This window comes from Vipera berus, assembly GCF_964194415.1.
Source record: "Vipera berus genome assembly, chromosome: 5".
NCBI classification, from domain to species: Eukaryota; Metazoa; Chordata; class Lepidosauria; order Squamata; family Viperidae; genus Vipera; species Vipera berus.
The window spans coordinates 53,947,778-53,964,303 of NC_138207.1; the positions used below are offsets into that span (position 1 = coordinate 53,947,778).

A 16,526-nucleotide genomic window follows, 5' to 3' on the forward strand; every position below is an offset into this window, starting at 1 on the left:
CAGATTGCAGAGGCATATGGTCAAACAGAATGCTCAGCTGGCTGCACAGTCACAATGCCTGGAGATTGGAAAACAGGTAGATTTCTTAAATTTTCATGTGAGGACCGTTTAGAATTGAGGAAATTATTTTGGAAATATATGAGTTATGGTGGTTTTCCAATGGGAGTCAGAAGATAATATTAAAGTATGCTTCTAGTTTAAGTGTGTGTAGGATTTCCCAGCATTTAATTCCTTTAATCCTATTCAAAAAGTTTTATAAATAACAAAACAGTTACATAGATTGTCACACTCTGTGTATTGGGTTGTGTTCTTTAGGTCATGTTGGACCTCCTCTACCCTGCAACATCATAAAACTTGAAGATGTCCCAGAAATGAACTATTTTGCATCAGATAATGAAGGGGAAGTAAGTATATACTTTTCTAATATAACATTATCTGATTTTTTTTAACCGAAAACAAATGAACAGTAACTCTGTATACATTTCATAGGTGTGTATTAAAGGGCCAAATGTATTCAAAGGTTATCTGAAAGACCCTGAGAAAACAGCAGAAGCAATTGATAGTAATGGATGGCTTCATACTGGAGATATTGGAAAATGGATGCCGGTAAGCTGTTAATAATGGCATTTTTTTGGTTTCTACATTGTACCGTTAATAATTGTAGCAAGTATGTTATAAAATATATTTAAAACTCTTTTCAGGTGCTTAAAAGTATTCCTTTGCAAAGAGAATTACTATTATACTTAGAATATTTAAGATAAATGAGATAATACCAAAGGTAGGCTTAGCCTTCATATTTCCTGTGTATACCATAATATGGATGACCTTAAGTAGGAGCAACATTTAATGTAATGAAATATGAAATCTGACTTTTACATTTTGCTATTGATAATGATAGTTCTCTGAAATGCTTCATAAATTCTTCTACTTATAATCTCTGTTTTCCATCTCTTCCATCTTTTCTCCACACCAGTACATACATACATATATATCCCCAACCAGCTAACCAACCAAAGAAAAACTTAGAAAGACATAATATCTGCATAATGCCTCTTGATTAAAAAAAATCCCTAAATATTGTTATTTTTTGTTAAGACTTGAAGTGGTATAAAGGCAGAATATATTTCAAGAATATCTACCCTATTTAGTGCCCAAAGTTCATTAGATTTTTGGTCGGTGTACTTTTTTCTTCGTTTTCTGTCAGTTGAGACAAGGACCTAGTAATCAGTATATCAGTAGGGTTAAAACAAACTCCTTAACACAACCTTATTTATAATGGTTAATTTATTGACTTGCATGGCAACTAAAGATTGATATTTATTTATTTATTTATTTATTTATTTATTTATTTATTTATTTATTTATTTATTTATTTATTTATTTATTTATTTATTTATTTATTTATTTTATATACCGCCCTTCTCCCGGAGGACTCAGGGCGGTGTACAGAGCAATAAAGTAAGAATACAATAAAGCAATAAAGTGAGAAAATTTTAAAACCCAAATCCATCAGGCCAGGCCGGCTTGTTGGAATAGATAAGTTTTTAGATCACACCGGAAGGAGCGAAGGTCGGGGGCCATCCGGATTTCAGCTGGTAAGCGGTTCCAGAGGATTGGCGCACCCACCGAGAATGCTCTCCCCCTGGGGGTCACCAGCTGACATTCTCTGACCAGTGGCACCCTGAGGAGGCCCTCTCTGTGGGAGCGCACAGGACGGAGGGATGTTGACGCTGGCAGTAGGTGCTCCCGTAGGTAGTCCGGACCCATGCCATGTAGGGCTTTGTATGTCATCACTAGCACCTTGAATTTCACCCGGAAGGCAACTGGAAGCCAGTGCAGCTCACGGAGCAGAGGTGTAATATGGGAGTATTGGGAGACCCCCAAAAGCACTCGTGCAGCTGCACTCTGCACCAGCTGAAGCTTCCGAGTGGTTCTCAAGGGCAGCCCCATGTAAAGAGCGTTGCAGTAGTCAAGGCGAGAGGTCACAAGTGCATGGGTGCAAGGCATCCAGGTCCAGATAGGGTCGCAGCTGGCGCACCAGACGAACCTGGGCGAAGGCCCCTCTAGTCACAGCTCCTATATGATCTTCTAAGGAGAGCTGTGAATCTTTTTTTTTTATTGAAAAGTTTTAAAATACAGTTTCCCTTTAAGAATCCCCCCTTCCCCCTCCCTCCTCCCCCCTCCCTACCTCCCCCCCTCCCCCCCTCCCCCCCCCCGACTTCCCAGAGCTAAATACAAGGTATATGTATAAAAAGCAATCATAAACAATCATATACTAACAATTATAAACTCTAAAATCCATCACTCTCTAGCTTATATAGGATAAAACAAATAATAATAATATTAAATATGTATAAAAAGAAACTAAGATAAGAAAAGAAAAAAAAACGAAAGAAGACTTATTCAAATGCTACATAAAACTTCTTAACCCTATACTTGTTCTGGATAAAATCAATCCATTTTCTCCATTCCATAATATAGCGTACTTGCGAATGATCTTTCAAATAGGCCGAAATCTTCGCCATCTCTGCCAGGTCGGAAACCTTTAAAGTCCACTCCTCTATGGTCGGCAATTCCTCTTTCTTCCAATATTGGCCTATCAAAAGTCTTGCCGCCGTAATTAAATTCAACATCAACTTGGTGTCCACAACTGTAGCATCTGTAATTATTCCCAACAAAAAAAATTGCGGACAAAACTTTAACCTCTGTTTAAAAATCTTCTACATGTTCCACCAGACTTTTATCCAAAAAGCCTTAACCTTTTTACAAGTCCACCATATGTGAAAATATGTTGCGTCTTCATCACCGCACCTCCAACATTTAGGCTGATAATTCGGATACATACTTGCAAGCTTTTTAGGATCTAAATGCCATCTATAAAACATTTTGTAAAAATTCTCTCTTAAATTTTGAGCTTGTGTAAATTTTACGTTCCTCACCCAAATCTTTTCCCACGTGTCCATTGTGATGACTTCCTGGATATTTTGGGCCCATTTTATCATACAATCCTTAACAAGCTCTGTTTCTGAGTCAATCTCTATCAATGCAAGATATATCCGTTTGATATGTGCTGGTCCCTGATTCCTAATTTGCTTTATCAAATTTTCATCAGTCATTGTAAATCCATTTTTCTGGTCTTCTTTCCACCTGGCCCGTAACTGAGTATATTGAAACCAATTTTGAACAACCTTCTCTTCTCGCAAGAGGCTATATGATTTCAAACACCAAACGTTTCTTTCCAAACTGAGAATCTCGTTATACGTAGTCAGATCATGTTTGAAGCCAGCATGTATATTTTCTATTGCGTGTTTTGGAATTGCCCACAATGGTATCTTGCAACTTAACTTATGTCTGTACTTCTTCCAAACTCTCAGCAATGCCTGTCTTAAAATATGCACCCTAAACACGTTGTCTACCTTCTTATCATACAACAAATATGCATGCCAGCCAAACAACAAATCGTGGCCCTCTAGATTTAATAACCTCCCTTGCGTCAAATTAATCCAGTCACTTATTCCTACTAATGCAGCAGCTTCATAATATAATTTAAAATTAGGCAATTTAAGGCCACCTCTCTCACGAGTATCCTGCATAATCTTAAGTTTAACTCGTGGTTTTTTCCCTGCCCACACAAATTTATTGATACCTCGCTGCCATTCCTCCAGATTAGAATCTTTCTTAAGAATCGGTATCATTTGAAATAAAAATAAAAATTTAGGCAGGACATTCATTTTTACTGCTGCAATCCGTCCCAACAAAGACAATTGCAATTTTTTCCAACTCTCCAATTCTCTTTGAATTTTCCCCCATAATTTTTCATAATTATTTTTATATAGCTTTGTATTAGAGGGCGACAAAATCACCCCCAAATATTTAACCCTTTTAACAATCTCGAATCCAGTTAATCCTTCTAAAAGGGCCTTTTGCGGTGTTGTCATGTTTTTGGCCAAAATTTTTGTTTTTTGTACATTAACCTTAAATCCAGAAACCTTCCCATATTGTGTTATTATCTCCATCAGGTCCACAACAGAGTTCTCTGGCTGGGTCACTGTAACAACCAGATCGTCTGCGAATGCTCTCAATCTGTAGTCCTGATCTCCAATTTGAATCCCCTTAATTTTTTCCGAATTCCGAATTTTAACCAATAATATCTCTAATGTTAACACAAATAACAAGGGCGATAACAGACACCCTTGCCTTGTGCCCTTCTCAATATTACATACTTCTGTCAAGCTATTATTAACTATAATTCGGGCAGTTTGTTTTTGATATAATGCCCTAATCGGTTGTAAAAAAATTTCCCCAAAATCCATTTTATCTAAAACTTTCAACAAAAATTTCCAATTCAATTGATCAAAAGCTTTTTCAGCATCTAAAAAAATTAGCACCGCAGCAATCTGGTTGTTCCTTTCCAAAAACTCTAACACATCAACTATATGCCTCACATTATTTTTCATTTGCCTACCACTAATAAACCCTGTTTGATCCCCATGAATCACCTGTTGCAGAACCCTCATCAGTCTATTAGCCAAAACCTTAGCAAATATCTTGTAATCTGTGTTTAAAAGCGATATCGGTCTATAATTTTTAACTTGAGTAGCATCTTGGTCTTCCTTCGGAATCAAAGAGATAAAAGCTGTTCTCCAAGACGGTGGCACCTTTCCCCCCCTCTGGATTGTCTGGAACAGTTCCTTTAACGGTTTTATCATTTCTAATTGTAAATTTTTATAATAGGCCGCAGTCAAGCCATCCGTACCTGGTGCTTTATCCACCTTCAATTCCTTAATTGCTGTAAAAATTTCTTCTTCTGTGATCAATTGATTAATCCCTTCTTTTTGTACTTGCGTAAGAACCGGGATGCTAGCATTTTCCAAATATATATCAATGTCTTTTTCATTAATTTTCTCCTTAGCATATAATTTAGAATAAAAATCCACAAAAGCGTCCTTGATAAGGTCCTGTTGAAACACAACCCTTCCTTTATGCTCAATCTTGTCTATATTAGAAGCCCTTTGTTTTTTCCTCAATCTATAAGCTAACCATCTACCTGGTTTGTTAGCGTTACAAAAAGTGTTATGCCTGGCAAACCGCAGATTGGTTGCCACTTGGTCAGCCATTAATTTATCAAATTGTCCTCTTAACAATTTAATAGCCTCCTTAGTCTTCCCATCCTCTGAGTTCAAAATCAAAGCCTTTTCTTTTTCCTTTATTTCATTCTCCAGTTCTTTCCTCCTAGCTTCCACAGCACGTCTATGTTTGTTGTTCATATATATCAACACCCCTCCATCTCTTAATATCAGGGGCGAGTTATTACCCCCCGTAGATAAGGCTCGCAATCTGGGTGTCCTCTTAGAGAGCTGTGAATCTAAGAGGACACCCAGATTGCGAGCCTTATCTACGGGGGGTAATAACTCGCCCCTGATATTAAGAGATGGAATAATCTGAATATCCTGACATGCCGGTATGTACAGCCATTCAGTCTTGTCCGGGTTGAGTTGAAGCCTGTTCCTCCCCATCCATTCCCGGACCGCTTCCAGGCAATGGGACATCACGTCAAGGGCATCACTGATGTGGTTTGGGGTCGAGATGAAAAGCTGGGTGTCATCAGCATACTGATGATAACCCACTCCAAAACCACGGATGATCTCACCTAGCGGCTTCATATAGATGTTAAACAGGAGAGGTGAGAGGACCGACCCCTGAGGAACTCCATAAATGAGAGGCCTCGGGGTCAATCTCTGGTCACCCGCCAACACCCACTGTGAACGTTCCAGAAGGTAGAAGGAGAACCACTGAAGAACAGTGCCTCCCACTCCCAATCTCCTGAGACGCCGCAGTAAGATACCATGGTCGATGGTATCAAAAGCCGCAGAGAGGTCTAATAGGACCAGGACAGAGGAATGACCCCTGTCCCGAGCCCACCAGAGATCATTCATCAGAGCGACCAATACCGTCTCCGTGCTGTGTCCGGGCCTGAAACCCGATTGGTACGGGTCTAGATAATCAGTATCTTCTAGGAACAGAGGAAGCTGATGCGCAACTACGCTCTCAACAACCTTCGCAAGAAAGCGAAGGTTGGAGACCGGGCGAAAGTTGTTTAAAACAGCTGGGTCCAGGGAAGGCTTTTTGAAAAGGGGTCTCACCACCGCTTCTTTCAAGGCTGCGGGGAAACTGCCCTCTTTCAATGAAGCAGTTACCACTGCATGGATCCAGCCTCGTGTCCCATCCCGAGCCGCATAAACCAGCCAGGAGGGGCACGGGTCCAATAAGGATGTAGTGGAGCTTAGCTTCCTCATGATCCTTTCTACCTCGTCCAGAGTCACAGGATCGAACTCTTCCCAGATAACATCAACAAGACTGTCCATGTTCTCATCGTCTGACTCTGCCCAGTTGGAATCCAGACTGGTCCGGATCCGAGCGATTTTGTCCAGCAGATGTTGGCTAAATTCCTCAGCACGACCCTGCAAGGGATCCTCCTTCACCTCTAGATTAAGGAGGGAGCGGGTCACCCTAAACAGGGCGGTCAGGCGATTATCTGCGGACGCGATAAGGGCAGCAAAGTAATTAGACCTTGCCCTCCTTAGCGCCGCGAGATAAGACCTTGTAAAGGACCTTAGTCGTGATCGGTCGGATTCGGATCGGCTGGATCTCCAACAGCTCTCTAGGCCCCGTCTCTGCCGTTTCATCTCCTGGAGCTCCGTAGAAAACCATGGAGCCCACTGGGATCTGCAACGGGTCAGGGGCCGCATGGGTACAACTCAGTCGAGTGCTTCTGTGGCTGCCTTTTCCCAGGCTTCCACCATGGCACTGGCCGAGCTATGAGCAAAGGAGGCAGGTGGGGGGCCAAGCGCTGTTTGGAACCGCCCAGGGTCCATAAGCTGCCTGGGGCGGTACCATTTCGTTGGTTCAGTAACCCCACGACGGGGAGTGGCAAAGCGGAAGGTCAGCCGCAGGAGATGATGATCTGTCCATGACAGGGGCGTAACAATTGGAGAGCCCCCACCCAGATCATCTAACCACTGTCCAGATAGGAAAATCAAATCGAGCATGTGTCCTCCTACATGAGTTGGGCCCTGGATTATCTGTGTCAGGTCCATGGCCGTCATGGAAGCCATGAACTCCCGAGCCAACTCAGATGATCTCCCCAGGGATGGTAAGTTGAAGTCACCCAAGATCATAATTTTGGGGAACTCAACCACCAGTCCCAAGAGGATGACAAGAAGCTCGGGCAGGGCTGCTGCTACGCGACTAGGTGAAAGGTACACTAGCAGCAAGCCCAACTGAGCCTTAGGGCCACATCTAAGGAGGAGAGACTCACACCCGGCTATTTGGACAACAGTGGCCTCTCGCGGATACAGGTTCTCCCTCACCGCTACCGCCACTCCCCCGCCTCTTCCCTGAGCCCGAGGCCTGTGTAGCACCCGGAAACCTGGTGGGCAAAGATCTACCAAAGGGACACCACCCTCAGGTCCTAACCAGGTTTCCGTAATGCAGGCCAGATCCGCATGTTCACTCTCAACCAAATCTCGGATGAGAGGAGCTTTATTGACTATGGATCTGGCATTAAGATATACAAGCCTGAGCTCAGGTGGTTGATTATCTTCGCTCCTGGTACCACGGGCCGAAACCAGAGGGTCGGAGTGCATCACCGCTTGAAGATAGCGGGGACGCACTCCCGGATGTTGATGCGGTCCTCTGTTCGGACACCTACTGCCATTCCCTACCGTCGTTGGAATAGGTAATCCCAAACTCCGCTTCGGGGCCCCGAGGGTAGCTAGTCTAAGCTCCCTCTCAGCGTGATCAATCTCAGGCCTGGCCTGAGTAGCGGTTGGTGGACACCTCCCGGTATCTGACCGAAATTCTAAACCCTCCCCTCTCCCTAACCCCATAAAAAATTTAGCTAGAAAATTAACCAGGGGCCTCTTATTAGGTTCGTAACCGAGGCTCCTATCCCTGCCCAGCCATCTCTCTGGGTCCCAACAATTGGGCCCTTCATCAAGAGGTAGATTGGTAAGTGAGGCGGGTTGCATCCAGGAGGAGGGGGAACCCCTAAGGGCGAATAAGGCAGTGATGGAGTAGTTGAGACGAGTCATTGATTAAAGAGTGACTTCGTAGCTAATAAACATGTCCGTGTAAGCCATTATTTACAAATGGGGAAGATGTTAGTAAGATGTTAAAGTAATAAGGGACTCAATATTAATTAAAATTAGGTATTGATTAGGTAATAGGTATTAGACCCGGTCAATTGCTGCCATTGTTGCCGTTGCTGCCGAGCTCCGGAGGGGGGAGGCAAGGCTACACACCGAAAAACATTGCCAGTCAGTTGTTTTGCCAGTCAGTTGTTTTTGCTCTCCCCCTCTGAGTATGTACGTCGGGTGAAGTTGTTCTAGTCCACATGTAAGGCAGCGGGGATCGATTGAGGCTTGAACGGCGTTTGTTACTTGATTCTGGAGCCAGCTGATCAGCGGTAGACCCGGTCATTCCTGCCGTTGCCGCCGCCGCTCCTCTGCTCCGGAGGGGGGAGGCAAGGCTTCACACCGCAAAACGGTGCTAGCCTGCTGTTTTTGCTCCCCCCCCTCCGAGTATGCACCTCGACTGAAGTTGATCTGGCCCCATGTATAAGGCAGCAGGAGTCGATTGAGGCTGGTAAAGGCGTTTCGTAGTTGGGTCTGCTGATATGAAGAATTCAAATATTAAATCATGACTCAACATAATTGTGCCCACCCTAATATAATGGTAGGTCATCAGGGCCCAATGTTATTACTGACTCTTACAAAAATAAAGGGCATCTTAACTTGGATTTTGGAAGTCTGGCTCAGAAGACTGTATGTGGCAAAGCAGTAACTGCAAGTTGAAATGAAGTTCTCTGTAACTATATATGTTATAAGCACAGATTGATCTTCAACATTACTGCTTCCTTTGCATGTTAAGTGATGCCTTGTATAATCAGGGCTTTTTTTGTCATAGAATGCACAGAACGGCGTTCAGGCACCTTTTTTCAACGGAATTTGTGGAACTAAAAAATGTTCAGTCAGACCTTCCAACTTCTTGTGGGGAAAAAAAAGATATCACAAGGAGTTGGAAGGTCTGATTGAACTTTTTTTAGTCTCACAAACTCCGTGTCCCTGCAGCAGAAGAGAAACATGCCAGAGCTGGAAAGCAGGTTAGCAAAGAAATGCTTTCAGGAAGAGGGAGGAGCTGCACTGGGAGAAGAAGCAGCAGGAAACGGGCCTGCCATTTCCAGAAGGAAGAAGGGAGATGTGGGGCAATGCAGGGCAGCAAGCAAGTGCTGTTCTCTGCTCTGCATCCCTGCGCACAGCCGCTGTGTTCTCCGTTGTCTGTGACTGGCGGAGGGAAACAGCGGGGAAGGCTTGTGCTGCCTGGTCATGGCGCAAGCCTCAGGAGAGTTGGCGGAGGACAAGGAGGCAGGGGCTACGCCCAAGCAGGTGATCTGCAGGGTGAAGTTTAAAGAAAGCCCCTCCATGGTGCACAGCGGCAGTGGAGCCGTTCACCGTCACTCCCCCCTGGCTTCAAAACGGTGGAGGGGGACCGGGCCTACCCCCCTATCCCATCCACCTTAGCATGGCAGTCTGCCTCGAGAGGGGAGTGAAAGGTTTCCGATCAAAGAATGGCCTGGTGGGGGGCGGGGTCTGAGTTCCAGCATCTTTTTTCTTACAAAAATAGCACTGTGCATAACTATTAAGTAGTAACTATTTAGAGGCCAAATTATGCAAAAAAATAGTGCCCAAAACATCAATTTCTGGGGTCCCTTTAGCAAAAGAAACAGCTTAGATCTGACATCAGCTTCCAATATTGTATGGGAATACTTTTGGGAAGCCTTAAAAGCTAGGTAATGAGTGGATAGATATTGTGATTAACTTCTAAATCTTGCATCTTACAAAACCTGAATTTCAGGTGTTAAGCAATCATGCATCATTATTAAAATAAGCTCCTCAAAACTATTAAATGGTACAGTAAGAACATCTGTAACTGATTTCTTTTTTCTGTTGCATGAATTATCAAACTTCCCATTTTATTACATTCTTTTGTAGGATAATGTATTGAAGATAATTGACAGGAAAAAGAATATCTTCAAATTATCCCAAGGAGAATATATTGCACCTGAAAAGATTGAAAACATCTATATCAGAAGTCCTTCTGTAGCACAAGTCTTTGTGCATGGAGATAGCCTTCAGGTAACAACATGTTCCTTTGGGAGTTCTACCTTGCAATGTTTTCTCCATTACAAGATTACTTTTCAGTTTTTAATTATGTACATCAAATAAATGACATGCTCAAACAAATTTTTGCAAAACATGAAATCTCTTCCCAAAAAAGGGAGGGATTTTGTATGTTTCAGAGAATATTTTGGGGAGAAATACTTTGTTTTCTAAGGTGACTAAAATTTGAATATGTTCTTTGTTTCCTAAACAGTCTTACTTGGTGGGTATAGTAGTTCCTGATGAAGAAACACTTCCAGCATTTGCAGAAAACCTGGGAGTGAAAGGTTCATTTGAAGAACTCTGCAAAAATTCAGTAAGTGGACATACATTTTACTTTATAAAGAATTTAAAATTCCTTAATTTGTAAGATAAAAATGTTGGAGCCAAATTTTGTAATTAAATATATATATTTAAGTCAGTCAGTGTTAGTTATTCAGCTTTACATGTCACACTGAGCTAAAATATGGTTTATTTGATTTTTGGATGACCATATTATAAAGACATTCACTGTAGTTTAGAAAATATAGTTCAGTGGTTTCAATAGGAGATTTGTCAAAACCGTCCCCTTGATGAAGCAATCACTCGAAGAAGCGTGGTATGGTCGACAACCAGGATTTCTTTATTCATAAAGTTCCAAGTTCTTACAAAGTCAGCGTTGGGAGCTAACTGCCCCAACGCGCCTTTTATACATACTGTGTTTTCAGCCCCACCCCTTCCCATGCAAACCAGCATCCGGCTGGGTCTGGATAAAGCCCACCCTTTTTCCGTCTCCCTGCGCGGCCCAGCACCTGAGCTCCCATACTGTCTCCTTGCCGAGCATCAGGTAGGTGTGTGCCCCCACCCCTTCTGCCGTGCCCCCCAACCCTCCTGTCGTATTCCCCTCCACCACCCAGTGCATCACTGCCACAGCCCCTCCGGCCCCACCCAGCTCGGTAACTCCCTCCCACAAGCCCCATCGTAGTCCATTGCCCGGTTTCAACCACAGCCCATCTGGCGTGATGCTAATAGTCTGGTGGCTGCCCTTCGGAATGCCTGCGGGGCCTTTCACTGGTCCCATTGGCGCAGGTGCGCCTGAAGGCCCTGGAGCAGCTGCTCATCAGGAGGATGGCTGCAGGCCCTGCGGAGCTGCACGTGGCATCTGGTGCCTGACCGGCTGCTGGGCGTGCCGCTCCCAGGTAAGTCCAGCAACAGGGCTGTGCGGCCGGGCGGGTTGTATGCCCTTCCCTGGACACCCTTCGTGATGTCGGGCCCACGGGGCTTGACAAAACTATCATTGAACTATTCATGGTTTAACATAATCTAATAAATGTGTCAGTATACACAGTGGGACAAAATGCATGTCCTGACATATCATTACTTATCAAATCATCACAGCAAGAACCACTTATGACTTTTGCATTTATTTATGCCATAAAAATTGTCTAGTTGCCAGATTGAATTTAAACAAGGTAACTAGATATGGAAGGAAAATGATTGTCCAATAGAACAGGGATCCTAAACCAAGATTTAGCATTCCAAGCTGGCATTATAGAATGAACTGAGAGTTTATGCACAGTTGATATCACCTTGCATTTTTTAAATATTAACATTTGCACTTTGAGAAGCATTATAATTTTCCATGGTGTTGTTCAGCGCAAAACTGATAGTTTGTTGGGTATTAATCTGAAACTAGGAAAGACCTTGCATTGTATGTAGCTCATAATAGGCCAGATGTAGCTTGTGGAAATTGTAGTTTAGGACTATAATAACCAGTAACCTGAACTAATTATTTAAGTACAGGTAGTCCTTGATTTAAGATTACAATTAGGATTAACATTTCTGTTACTAAACAAGGCACTTGTTAAGCGAATCGTGGTTGATTTTATGACCTTTTTTGCCACAGTTAAGTGAATCATTGCAATTGTTAAGAGAATCATCTGGTTGTTAAGTGAATCTGGCTTCCCTCATTGACTTTGCTTGTTAGAAGCCAGCTGTGAAGGTGGCAATCACGTGGCCCTGAGATGTTGCAACTGTCATAATTACATGCTGATTGCCAAGTGCCCAAAGTATGATCACGATTGTAGGGATACAGCAATGCTTGTAAATGTAATAACTTTTTCAATGCTATTGTCATCTGAATAGTCCTAAACAAATGATTGTTAAATTGAGGATTATCTGTATGTTTTGCATTTTACAAGTTGATAGTTCTTGATAGCTCCGATATGAAGAAATAAAATGATGTCTCTTGAGAAAAGCACATTTCTTTGGTGTAAACTAAATTCATCTTAATGGATTAAGATTTGAAAGAAAAAATTTCCATGAACATGTTGACTAGGAAGAATTAATTTATAGAAGTAATTTTAATGACATTTCTTGGCAATTATCCTACAAACACTTCAAATGGAAAGTTTGAATTGAAAGTTTAAATTCCTTAAACAGAAGATTGATTGATAAAAAAAGATATACCAATATTTATTAGAACAGGATTTATTAGAAGAACAGGTAAAAGAAACAATGTTAACCTGGAGTAAAAATTTTGGTTATATTGACTTAGATAATTGGCAACTACTATGGGATAGAAATAGGAGGTTAACGCTAGCCACATCCTATAAAGAGAATTTGTACAAGATGTTTTATAGATGGCATCTTCCCCCTACAAGGTTAGCAAAAATAGATAAAATATGCATATTTCCAATATGCTGGAAATGCAGAAGGCTTCCAGGGACTTATTATCATATGTGGTGGGAATGTTCAGAAGCGAAAATTTTTTGGCAGTGGATTAAAAATTGGTTGGAAGAAATATTACTACAAAAAATTGATTTAAAACCAGAAATCTTTTTATTAGGATTAACGATAATCTCAGTAAAGCATCTCTCTACTTATTAGTATATATCTTAACCACAGCAAGACTGGCATATGCCCAAAAATGGAAAAGAAAACACCCACTGAAGAAGAAATAATAGATAAAATTTTATCCTGCGCTGAAATGGACAGGTTAACCCTAGAGATCAAAAATAAGAACAAAACGAAGTATTATGAAATTTGGCAAAATTTGGCAACATAAGATAATATTAATAGTAGTGTTATAGCTAGGGAAGTTGAATCATGTCCACTCTTGTTTTTAAATGTATATTTAATGAAATTTTCAATAAAAAAAGAAAGTTTAAATTCCGTAATTGTTACACCATGAAGTAGTAGTAATCAGGTTTACTACTTGGTTTTTTTTTGTTTCAAATGTCATTATTTTCAGTCTACATTTGACTTACACTTCAAAAAGCATTGTTATCTACATTTAGGTTAATATTTTTTATTTTTTTTAAATGACAAACTGTTAACAGTTAAACTCCATTTTTGTTTCAAGGTAGTGAAAAATGCTATATTGATGGACATGAACAAATTGGGGAAAGAAGCTGGGCTTAAGACCTTTGAACAAGTAAGTAATTATCTAGGAAATTGCTGAAGGTAATGGTTTTGTGAGGAATTCAAAGAAGAAAATACTGCTTTCTCTATATTAAATTTCAATCCCCATTATGATGAACACCCAAAAGTTGTGCTCTCCCTAAATGCCTGTTCTACTTTGCCGTCCTGAGATTTGATATGAAAGATGAAGATTTGTATATTCATTTTATCCATGTTGAAAATATGCTTGATTTCATAAACAGAAAAGTGCTATACCTAATTTGGAACAGACTTTAATAATACCAGGGTATGTTTGCTGATCATAACCCTTCACACACATTATGATTCCTAGAATTCTAATGAGCTCCAATTGATCTTATCTTTTACAATGGGTTTCCAAAAGACCTTAGAATTAACAATGGCATATTTCTGACATTCTGAAACACATGGATGGCACACAGTTACCGTATTTTCCGGTGTATAAGACGAGTTTTTAACCCATGAAAATCTTCTCAAAAGTTGGGGGGTCGTCTTATACGCCGGGTCATCTTATACGCCGGAAAAAAACAAATCAGTCAAGCGTCCCCGTTCTTGCAAAGCCGGGCCGCCCCGCGCAACCGAGCTATCTCCGGCGCGGCTCCGGGACACGGCTGGGCAGGAGCGTCAGGCGGCTCTCCCCACGCGAAGGCGGCGCTGCCCGTCGGCTCTTGGCCCGAGGGGAGGGCCTCGCGCCCACCGGACTCACCTGTCACCAGCACCGCTCTCCCCCCCGCGGGGATGTGCTTCCGCTGGGCGGTGCTGGCCGAGATGAGCCAGCAGGCAGCCGCTGTGAGCGCGGCGCTGAGGGGCAGCGGCAGGACAGCCTGGCCCAGCGCCTGCAGGACGGCCAGCAGCCCCACGCGCAGCAGCAGCCGCCGGCTCAGCAACAGGTCCGAGCGCAGGAGCCGCACCGCCAGGCTGCCCAGGAAAAGCAGCCACACCAAGAGGCTGCATGCCCAGTCCAGCTCCATGAGGGGCAGGGCGGGAAGCCGGCCGGGAAGAGGGACCGGGAGCCCGGGCCGAGCACGCCTCGGCCGACAGTGAGAGGGAAGCGGCACATGAGTTCTAAAAAAGAGGCTGCGGGCGGAGCTGCCCCGCCCTGCGCCCAATGGGAGAAGTTCAAGGCCTGGGGGGGAAGCAGGAGGGGCACCGGCCGTGGCGGGGTGGCGGCTGCCCTCCGGCGCTGCCTGCCACCCAGGAAACGCTGCACCTCGGGGCCCGGCAGAAGCACGGGAGCAGCGGGAGGGCCGGCGGGGCCAGTCGGGCCTTCGCCTCCCCTGCGATGGCCAGGGAGGGCAGGGCATGCAAGTATTTTCCGACGTATAAGACGAAAAACCTTGAAAATCTTCTTAAAAGTCGGGGGTCGTCTTATACGCCGGAAAATACGGTAATACAATAACTGTTTTAGAGGATTTAATTACCTATATTATTCCATTTATTATTATTCCTACCATCCGGTAGGAGATATAGGAATATAGCCAGCCGTACCAACAAGCTGAAAAATAGCTTTTATCCGTGGGCTGTTAGGCTTTTAAATGGGACATAATCTTATGCAGAATTGACTTGGGAGGCCGGTGTGTGGTGTAGTTGGTTCACATAGTGTGGTGGGATGGAAGGTTTGTTGTCACTGTGTGTTGGGGGGAGAGAGCACAGGGGGAGGCTCAGCTAATCTCAATGTACACATGTTGTACTTTGACAATAAAGGTTTATTTATTTATTTATTTTTATTTAGAGATAGGCCTTTAACCCCAATTATAAGTATAAATTCAGTGGAAATTAACTATTCCATAAATATGAAAATGAAATAATGATGCTGTGGACTGTCTCTTTATGCTATTCTTTAACATTTGTCAGTAAAATGGTAACCGCCTTCATGGTACCATAGTTATGTGTCAAACATTTTTCATTATGACAAAATATTTTCTCCACCAGGTGAAATACATCTACCTTCATCCAGAACTATTTACAATTGAAAACGGACTCTTAACCCCTACACTGAAGACAAAAAGAGCAGATCTTGTTAAACACTTCAAGAGTCAAATTGATGCTCTTTATGCTTCTGGCATGTAAAGGAATGAAGGCCACCTTGATTGAACATATTGACAGTGGATTATGAAAGTGCCTAACTGGCAAAGGAAACTGCTAAAAGAAACCAATAAACAGGATATATGTGTACGTGGTTAGAGAATCCCATTTAGAGTTACATGCCCAGGAAGAAAAAGCAGACTGCACTGGCTTCAGTTATTTAAAACCACTGGGGAAAGTACATTTTCCTTTATTGTATAACCCTAACTGAAACTGAAAAGTGTTAAATTGTTTAAAAACATATTAAAAAACAGCTTATGGGAAAACATTGCACTCTATCAGACTATTAAGAGAACATAATGACACTGTACTCGTTTGATTGAGTTGTTATGGCAATACACTAGCTATTAACTACATAAGGATAATGTAATATATCATGTTTGGGGGACTCTGTCGTATCTTAAAAACTGTAAAAAATACTTCATGGTATGTATAGGATGTATCACTCATAGATCAGCACTTAAATATATTAGCATCAATTGTATATATATTTTAAATTGGTATATCTAATTCCACTAAAGCACAAAATGACCGCATCTGTTAACTGAAACTTGAATATGAAAAATAAAAACCTAGTAAAAGAACATATCCTAAAAATATTTGTCAATTTATCTATATACAAAGGTATTTGGAATATCCAAAAATGTTGAACTCGTGGTTAATTTTACAGTGGGTTGGCTCTGTAGCCAAACAAACCACATGATATAATGACCTAAAATAGAAATAAAATAATAAGATAACCCCTAAAATAATAACATTTTTTTCTCTGAACACAACTAATAGATTTCATTGGAGCCTAGA

General features: G+C 42.3%; 1 protein-coding gene across 1 annotated transcript in view; it reads left to right on the forward strand.

Annotated features, from left to right (window-relative positions):
* Window positions 1-16,511, forward strand: part of ACSL5 (acyl-CoA synthetase long chain family member 5) — a 39,070-nt gene extending 22,559 nt beyond the window's left edge. The window contains exons 15-21 of the mRNA XM_081329022.1: window positions 4-76; window positions 316-404; window positions 490-606; window positions 10,053-10,196; window positions 10,435-10,536; window positions 13,564-13,635; window positions 15,573-16,511. Coding sequence (XP_081185148.1) covers window positions 4-76; window positions 316-404; window positions 490-606; window positions 10,053-10,196; window positions 10,435-10,536; window positions 13,564-13,635; window positions 15,573-15,710 — 735 coding nt within the window. The 3' untranslated portion in view covers window positions 15,711-16,511. The remainder of the gene's footprint in view (window positions 1-3; window positions 77-315; window positions 405-489; window positions 607-10,052; window positions 10,197-10,434; window positions 10,537-13,563; window positions 13,636-15,572) is intronic.
* The last annotated feature ends 15 nt before the right edge of the window (window positions 16,512-16,526 follow it).